General features: G+C 48.0%; 1 protein-coding gene across 1 annotated transcript; it reads left to right on the top strand.

Moving 5' to 3' along the window:
- The first annotated feature begins 2,265 nt into the window (after positions 1-2,265).
- EDB82DRAFT_535896 (uncharacterized protein) lies at positions 2,266-7,461 on the top strand. Its single transcript, XM_025734241.2, has one exon. The coding sequence runs from the start codon at positions 2,688-2,690 to the stop codon at positions 7,134-7,136; it is 4,449 nt and encodes a 1,482-aa protein (XP_025585068.1). The 5' UTR covers positions 2,266-2,687; the 3' UTR covers positions 7,137-7,461.
- Positions 7,462-9,637: the final 2,176 nt, after the last annotated feature.

The following is a 9,637-nucleotide window of genomic DNA, read 5'->3' as shown; positions in this document are numbered from 1 at the left end:
ACTCACTTGTTAGGCTGGTCGATAGGGATCGGAGCTATCAACCGTTAGTGAAAACGGCCAAGAAGCCACCAATATCAAGATACGTTCTAGCCTGCTTCTCCCTTGATCTATCAGTCCATCTGTTGGTGGAGTCCGTGCGGAACGTGGCACTGGAGCAGATGCCAGTCCAAATATCTCGTAATACGACAAATGATCATATCATACTACAATCAAGGGTGACGACTTCCATCTGCGTCAAATTTAGGTGCCGAGATTCGGTACACCATGCAGCCAAAGCTTGGCTGGAATGTAATAAAAATATGTTCTTGATCAACCCTGGTCTGGGACATCAGGGCAAAGTGACTAGCGAAATGAGAAACAACTGCGACACCACCAACATCAAAGGTGTTTCAACGTGGGTGACATCGTGCACATGGTGATGCGACGGGCGAGAGCTGAAATGCATGTGGGCTAAATAAGACAAATCTGTCAGTCGATCGCTGAGACCTGCTCCACAAACAAAGTATGATAGGTCATGTGAGAGCTTGTGGCGTCCCCAGGACGTCTTTTAATATAGTTAATTGGCGGGATCTACTGGTCTCAAGACAAAGTTATTTTCGTCGGGTTACACAAGGTGGGGCACTACCTCTACCAATCTCTTTACATTGGCAGACCATGTCTTTATGTTTATGTCATAGATCGAGTGGTGTCAGTCAACCCTTGACCCAGTTTCAGATGGTCATTGGAGAATGATGTTAACATTGCATAAGTATTCAAGCCATATAATATGCAAAGTTACAGCCAAGAAGTAGGGCGAAAACAACTATGTCAGCTGTAGCTTGATGGTGTCGCTCACGTTGTATGATTGCAAAAATTAATAGCCATTGGTGAGTTGAGATATGGTTTTCGTATCAGAACATCAATCACTGGCAATCAAGTGACTACCCGCACACGAGACATATATAGCCCCAGAGTAAAAGGGAGAACTTGGAACATACTCAGATATTTGTAAGCTTAGCCGACGTTACACAACATGTCATGATGGAGGAGCACTGTTACTTCGCCTACAGTGGCCTTTTAGTAAGACAGTGCAGAAATAAAGGCGAAGCCAATGCCTGAGGTCTTGGCACACTCCACTTAAAAACTGCTTGTATTCAGCCGTACATGGATTATTACACTGCCTGTGTGGCGCGAAGGAATGTGATAGCTACTGACCAACGGTCAGATCATCCTGCCAAGCGAGAGTCCAAGGCAAGAGATCTTAACACTGCCTCCAAACATACCTCTTCTTGTCAGTACTATCTTCGATTGAAAAGGTTAGGTAGGGACTAGAGTTAGCATTTCACAGATTTACTCCGATTTAGAGCCAGTGAAAGCTCTCAACTGATAGTGACCAGCCAGGGATACATACGCCAGACCGCCTGAGAGGTTTCACCCACGGGCGGAGAGCCGAAGTTAGGGCGCGTCCGATTCTAACCGCAGAAACAGTCTTGGTACTGTGGAAAAGGGTCTAGAGACACGATTCGTCTCACATAACACTTCCAGCCAGTTAGTCTTTAGACCCAGATCTGAGATTCAGGAGAGAGAGGTGATTGAAGTGGGCTTAAACAAAAAGGTTTTTGTTTTAATGCAGAAATTGTAAAATGTATGTTATATCGAGGTCTATGATGATAATAAAATGATAGATGTGACAGCCAACTTTCAGCCGCTTTCTCTAGCTGAGAGGTACATATGTCAATAAAGACGTTGTTGGTACTTGTAATCAAGGGATATTTCCAAGTTTCATGCATTGAAAGGGCAAAATGAACAAAAGAAATATATTGATATGTATCTATGATAATTGTTTTATAGGGCCTTCGTAACAAAAGTGGTTATACATGACTATACGACCAGAACGATATGTTTATTAAACTACATATAGAAGGCAACGTAAACCAACGCGATAGTTCTTAAGACTCTTGTGTGGCTGTGCTAGGTGGTCTACAACTGTACAGTGTGGTAGTCTCAATGGATACCTAGAGATGTCACTCATATCCTTTTGTTTCAAGTCAGACACGGGAAAGCAACGGCCGTTCAAACGTGATTGGACATTCATTGAATGGAAATTTAACAACGTCTCTTGAACATACCGGAAATGTTGACACTCGTGTCTGTTATGTTCAATAGACTTACCAGTAAACGAAAAATGACTGGCTAGAACAGAATTTCATCGGGTAAACAACATCCGCCCCTTTTTTGAGAACTCTCATTACTGAAAGAATGTGTCGCGTAAAACACTCCCGGTTTCGTACGGTGCCAGCTATCGACTTTCACAAAAACTATCGTGTCGCAGACCGATCTTGGTAAAATCAAGTATTTATCTCAATACTGAAATGTCTCCTGCATACCAGATCCGAGCACCTCAAAGATCTGGAGCCGTATTGTGAGTGGACTCAAGATGCCAAGTTCCGTCTAATCAGACATCTTCTTTCACATCGTCTTGAACTGGCATCTAATATCCTGTTACCGAGGAGAGAACGATATTGGCACGATGTTAGGCACGCCTGCGTATTGTTTGTGTTGTGGTTCGCAATAGCCTTGTGATGGGTATATAGTATTGGTCTTTACCCCATGATAACCTCATTGCATTAATCACAGCATTCGTTTCAAACTCGTCACCCGTTACGATCTTCACGCTTGTTTAACGATTTACAAACCGAAATTTAGCCATGACTCATACAATGAGTTGGCGAGCTTTGACGGCTATCACTCTCACAGCCATCACCGTCTCTGCCTATCCCTTCCAATCCTACAACCATGTCTCTCGTTCAAATAAAAATGTCTACTGCCCTATATCCGAACTCTGCATATGGGGAAGCTGTACTGACACTACCATCGGTCTTGATCCCAAGAACTGTGGTACGTATGGCAACTCATGTGAGGCGGGAGAGATCTGCGTCGCTGGTGAATGCCAGCCACTAGATATCGGAACCCAGAAGTGCGACACTGCATGTAAGCCTGGTCAGTGGTGCAATGATGGCAAGTGTGTTGCCATTGAGATTGCAGCCAACGCTCGACTCTGTGGCAAAGATCATAAAGACTGTGGCGCAGGAGCAATTTGCATCAATGGACAATGCCAAATAATCGACATCGACCCCGAATCTAAATCCTGTGGACCCAAAAAGGTTGCTTGTGACGCCGGAACCTGGTGTCTTGATGACTCTTGCATCCCATTCATCCTCGGAACATACCCTCAATCCTGCGACAAGAAGACTCCTTGCCCACTTGGTTCATCCTGCCATCACGGACAATGCCAACAAATCTCCATCTCTGCCGATGTTTACAAGTGCGGTGAATCTGCCAAGAGCTGTGCTGCTGGCCAACTCTGTGTTTCTGGATCTTGCGAGTTTCTCTCGTTTACAGAAGAGAAATACCAAACTGAAGCTTGTGGTAAATCCCATGGACCTTGTGATCCTGGCTTCTTTTGTTGGGACAACGAGTGCTTGCCTATCAGTATCTCGACTGATGATTCTCACTGTGGCAAGAGCAGTAAGGGATGTGGCGCGGATGAGATTTGCATCTCCGGCATCTGCACCAAGAACCTCTTCAGAGAGACCGATACATCCGTAATCATCTGCACTACCGACTCCTCAGGATCGAGCGGCCGACCCCAAGGACCATATAGTTCTGGTGGCAAAACATCAAACCAGGGATCTAACGGCAAGGGCACCTCTGGCGGATCCTACCAAAATGGTGGCACTTCGGGTCGCCCTGGTGGTAAGCCATACGGAAGTGGCTCATCACAAGGAGGCTCTTATAACCAGGGCGGGTACTATATGGATGGCTCTGAAAAGCCCCAGCACGGCGATGGTGGCGGTAACGGCAACGGCAACGGTTACTATCCTGGAACAGGTTCTGGACGTCCAGGCTCCGGATCTGGTAACAAGGGAGGCTCTAGCAATTACGGTCCTGGTCGTCCAGGCCCAGGCAGCGATGGCACAGGCTCTCCTGCTCCAGCTTGCGATCCCGACTGTTCCTCCAATGAGATTTGCGTTGGAGGAGAATGTCTTACCGTCTCCGATCCTTTGTCTTGCGGTACCTCTTCCGGTCTAACCCGTCGCCAGAGCCGGGAGTGTCCACCAGGGTTTGCTTGTATCAATGATCGTTGCGTCCCTGTCGATAGTCCTATTAACTGTGGTGGATCAGATTGTCCTTTCAACTATGCTTGTATAGACGACGCTTGCGTGGCCCTTGGAGATCCCACCAACTGTGGTGGTGAGGTTTGCGCCAGTGATGAGATCTGCTTGGCTGAGACTTGCACGCCGAACCCGGATCTGGCCAGCTGTATTGGCATTGTGTGCCCTACTGGACAGAGATGTCTGGCAGGTGACTGTGTTCCAGCTGGCACTGGTGTCAACGGTAACCCTCAGGGTAATGGTGGTCGACCCGGTGGTGGCATCGGTGGAGACGGAGATGGACCCGATGCTCAGCCAACCCGAGACAGTGGCCGACCTGGTGACGGTGGTGGAGACCCTGACGATCAACCATCCCTAACCGTCACCGTTTCTGGATCTGTCACAGTGATTCCCAACCCTAATGCCACAGACGGCGCTACGGGTTCCACGACTGCTATCCAGAGCGAGCCTGAGGATAATGACCGTACTACGACCTTTGGTATCATCACTGAGGGCAGCACCACCATCACATTTCCCATCAACCCTACCCAGACCGGCATTGCCTGTTCTGTTGACAGCGACTGTGCTCGCGACACCGCGTTGTGCATCGTTGCCGGAATTAATGTCTGCATCTGCAAGGATGCTGTTTGTGTTGTTGATCCAGATCTTACTCCAGGTGACCCAACTACCACCGGAGGCAATGAACCAGCCACCACAGATGATTTCCCTGCCCCACCAACTGGAACTACGACCTGCACTACTGACGAGGACTGTCTCGCTGACAGCAACGCCTGCCTCTTCAACAACCAGAACATCTGCCGCTGTATCGATGGTATCTGCGTTCAGCAACCCATTACCGGAGACCCACAGGGAAGGCCTACCTCTACCAACGACCCTGAACTAACTACTCTCGATGGACCGGATGGTGAGCCGACGGCCACTATTACACTGACTGACGACGATGGTTCTGACTTGACGACACTTGATGGTCCCGATGGTGAACCAACTGCGACTGTTACCCTCACTGGTGATAATGAGCCAACTGACGGTCCCGAGGTTACTACAATCGACGGGCCAGATGGAGAGCCAACTGCCACCGTGACATTAACAGGCGGAGACGGCCCTGAAGTAACAACACTTGATGGACCCGACGGAGAGCCAACTGCAACTGTTACGCTCACTGGAGATGACCCTGAATTGACGACACTCGATGGACCAGCTGGCGAACCCACAGCAACGGTAACTCTCACAGCAACCGAGCCAGCGGCCACAGAGACTGAGTTCCCATGCACAACAGATGACGACTGTCTAGCTCAGCTTGGTCTTTGCACCACCGATGGTCTCGTCAATCTCTGTGTCTGTGTAGATGCAGTCTGTGTTCTTCCTGATCTAGTTACCGCGAGTACCACTGCTATAGACGGTGGTGAGCCAACTGACGCCGCTACCACAACCGATGGAGGAGTTGCACCTACACCCACGACTGCATGCGTTACCGACGATGACTGCGTTGCCAACGTAGATCTCTGTGTCATTGAACTAATCAATTTCTGTGTCTGTGTAGACGCAGTATGTGTCATCTCCGACCCTGCTGATGCCACCACCACAACCGATGGAGAAATTGCACCTACACCCACGACTGCCTGCGATACGGCTGATGATTGTGCTGCAAATGCTGCTCTCTGTCTGGATGGCCTTATCAACATCTGCATTTGTATTGACGCTGTCTGTGTTGCTACACCCAACGGCGACGCCACAACAAGCGGAGTGGTGCCTACAGAGACAGCTGCGCCTTCCTGTTCCTCAGCCGATGACTGTGCCGTTAGCCTTGATCTTTGTGTGGTCCTGGGAGTTAACCTTTGTATATGTGTCGATGCCATTTGTGTTCCTGGCAACGGTCCAGATGATGGAGATGATGGTTCTCCCTGCACGGACAATGGCGACTGTACCACCGCAGGATCTATATGTCTCGACAGTGGTATTTGCGGGCCCGACCCTGATGATCCGGATACAACCTCTTGTACAACAGCAGACGACTGCTTGACCAATGTTGGTCTTTGTGTAGATGGACTACTCAACCTCTGTGTCTGTGTGGATGCCGTCTGTTTGTCTCTGGGCCCAGGTAACGGCGGCCAAGATGGGTCTGCTTGTACTGAAAACGACGATTGTACCACAGCCGGTTCAATCTGTCTTGACAGTGGCGTTTGCGGACCTGATCCCGACGATCCCGATACAACTTCTTGTAACACAGCTGCCGATTGTACTGCCAACGCTGGTCTTTGCCTTGACGGTCTTATAAACCTATGTCTCTGCGTTGACGCTGTCTGCGTGGTTACTCCTGGAGGTGGTGGCAACGATGGAGACCCTTGCACAGACAACGGTGACTGCACTACCACAGGCTCCGTATGCTTGGATAGTGGTGTCTGCGGACCTGACCCGGACAATACTGGTACAGATTGCAATACAGCTGCTGATTGCACTGCCAACGTTGGTCTTTGCCTTGATGGTCTTCTCAACATTTGTTTGTGTGTCAATGCTGTCTGTGTTGCAGCACCCGGAGGAGGCGGTGGCGACGGGGATGCTTGTACAGACAACGGTGACTGCACTACCACAGGCTCCGTATGCTTGGATAGTGGTGTCTGCGGACCCGACCCGAACGATCCCGGTACAACGTCTTGCAATACAGCTACTGACTGCACTGCTAACGCCGGCCTCTGTCTCAATGGTCTTCTCAACATTTGTCTGTGTGTCAATGCTGTCTGTGTTGCAGCACCCGGAGGAGGCGGTGGCGACGGGGATGCTTGTACAGACGACGGTGACTGCACTACCGTAGGCTCCGTGTGCTTGGATAGTGGTGTCTGTGGACCCGACCCGAACGATCCTGGTACAACGTCTTGCAATACAGCTGATGACTGTACTGCTAACGCGGGTTTGTGTCTTAGTGGTCTTATCAATATCTGCCTTTGTATCGCTGGACTTTGTGTTGAGCTATCGGAAGGGCCATGATAGTGGGGATAGAGGTGGGGTGACAGATGCGTGCTCCGACGCAAACCAATGCGTTGAGGGTTTTTTTGGACTTGTTGATAATGGGCCTGGTCTCAAGTGCACAGCTCGTGGGGACTATAAAAGTTTGGCCCAACGTTAATTGGGATTTGTTCTGTACGTTGGATAGAGCATAATTGATGGACAGGTGGTTTAGCAGAAGGGGGTGTTTTGGACATTCTTGTATTATACTTTGGTGGCTATGAGGATATTTAGCATACATCATGCAATGATGTTTTAATGGATCATTTTCGTTCTTGAAATATCATACGCATATGTTGAAGAGACCTTTAGGAATATGGGAAGAGAGCATCCGCTAGTTATATTGTTGCAGTCATTGCGACACGTATCTTGCTGGTGATCTATAATGCTATGGTGAAAGTCGATATTCTTGTGGAAGATATATTGATATAAGGGCAAGGGTAAACCTGAAAATAGATTTACTAATTTAGTCTCTTGTGGTTCCAGCTACCGAGCTTTCTGACGCGACTGAGGACAGTACTCACCGAACTCCATAATGTACATGTAGACTCTATCCAGTAGTAGAACCATCTACTAAGCCGTACATACAGGATATGTTTTGTTCACTAAATCCCAATGCGATACGGCGTTCGTCAAAAACCTTCGTAACTGGTTGATGATAACTTTAAGAGTATTTTGGGAGTGGTTTAATAAACAATGTGTGCCATGGCTCCCTGTCTGTTGTTTCGATACACCGATTGCTGATGATATCGTCAAGTGACATCCATGCATAGTTATCGCCATTGTTCTCTGACCTGCAGACTGTGCGCGCGCTCTGGGCTGTATGCGGGTTCATTGTCATTGTTCAGTTGGTCGCCGATCTGTTCCCCTAGTGCCGACTCGGGTCCAATTGTGCTGTAGTGCAGAATCTCATGGAGTGCAACGCGCGAAAAGTTATCCATCTTGGTGCTGGGGTATTTGTTAAGACACGCCATAGGAAAAGGAAGAGCAAGCGGATGGAGGCCTCGGGTATCAGGAAAGGTGGCTGCTGGAAGTATGAGGGATGAAATAAGTAGGTCAGTTTATGATACTTAGACCATGTTCAGGCCATTGATCTTTATACCTTAAAGCATAGAGTACAATGCTTCTATGACCTTTGAGTGAAGATAGACTGACCTGTGTTATCAATGATCATATTGCCAACCTTTGGCCCTGCCCTGGTGCCCACGGTGCCTTCTCCCGCGATAGTAATAGAAAATTCGTGGACTTTTGCAGGAGTGCCATCTTCTGTATCAAAAAACACGTCATAGACGACGTTTTCAGAAGTTTGTGTCTCTGGCAGCGAATGCCCCCCAGGACGAAATGGCACGAAGCTAGCCGGACCAAAGTACATCACGGAATAGCTCTAGATAAGCCCTATCTCCGTCATTGTTCGAATCGAAATCGAGGTATCTCCATTCATTGCCGTAGGCTTTTCTGAGAGGATAGCTTGATGGAGAAGGATCTTGGCGACACACTTTGGAGGGGAATTTCGGTTTGGCATGTGCAGCTGAAAAATAAACCACGATCAAAAGCTTTCATAGGGACATAGCGAAGAGAGTAGATAAGGTAGAAGGAATTAGATTGTGTGCTGCTGTCTTGTCGATTAATCAACGGTGGGTATTGGATGTATTTATACTATTCCAGACACTGTTGTTATGCAGCCAGCCAACCTTTGGGCAGCTGGTCCTCATGGAAATAGAGGCGGCTATACTGTACAGATAATTGCTGGTCGCGCGATCAAGATATCAGGGTCTGGCCTCCAAACAATTACTCTATGTCAAAGCTCGTAGACATGGTGATAGCACTTTTGCACAGCTAAAATCGCGATGCCAAACGATCAAGATGATGAGCTGGACATGACATCCAGCTAAGCACGACTATGACTGCCAAGTTTCTTTCATGTCTAGGAGAACTAGGTATCGGAATCGGCCAAGTCTTCGGTAAACGAGACAGAGAAACCTTATTGATCATCTTCACATCATGTGACAGTATAACCGTGATGATCGCAGGACGGATCGGTCATTGCTTTATTAGGCAGAAATGTACTTCATGATATTCGTTTAGATGGGGGCCGCGCGGTTGAAACCCATTACATACGGTATATTCGGCTACATCTAGTAGTTACAGAATGGCCAAGACTAATGAAATGATAATTACGCATCAAAATAGTCATATACAGCCTCTAGCCTCTTATTAGGATACGGACATGGTCGTTTGGACCAAGTGTCTATTGCTGTTTATTATGGGAAATTTGGTTGAAAAGAGGAGTTTAAGAATATTGCTCCCATTAAGAAAGCGCCCCCAAAGTATTCGTGATGAAGTTATCAGACTAACTAGTGCAGGCATAGTGGAGGCATGTCTATAACAGCGGGTAGATCTCAGTTTAGCTCCGATGTCAACGAGAAAAAATCAGGAACTCAAAGGTTTAATGCATCATTAGGCAGCGGCCAAACTTGATTCAT

This window comes from Fusarium venenatum (genome assembly GCF_020744135.1).
Source record: "Fusarium venenatum strain MPI-CAGE-CH-0201 chromosome Unknown EDB82scaffold_2, whole genome shotgun sequence".
Classification (NCBI taxonomy): Eukaryota; Fungi; Ascomycota; class Sordariomycetes; order Hypocreales; family Nectriaceae; genus Fusarium; species Fusarium venenatum.
Note: the sequence above shows the minus strand (reverse complement) of the source record. Positions and strands in the feature narration are given on the sequence as shown.

Coding starts and splice junctions, on each gene's coding strand:
- EDB82DRAFT_535896 (XM_025734241.2), top strand. CDS start 2,688: ATGACTCATACAATGAGTTGGCGAGCTTTGACGGCTATCACTCTCACA.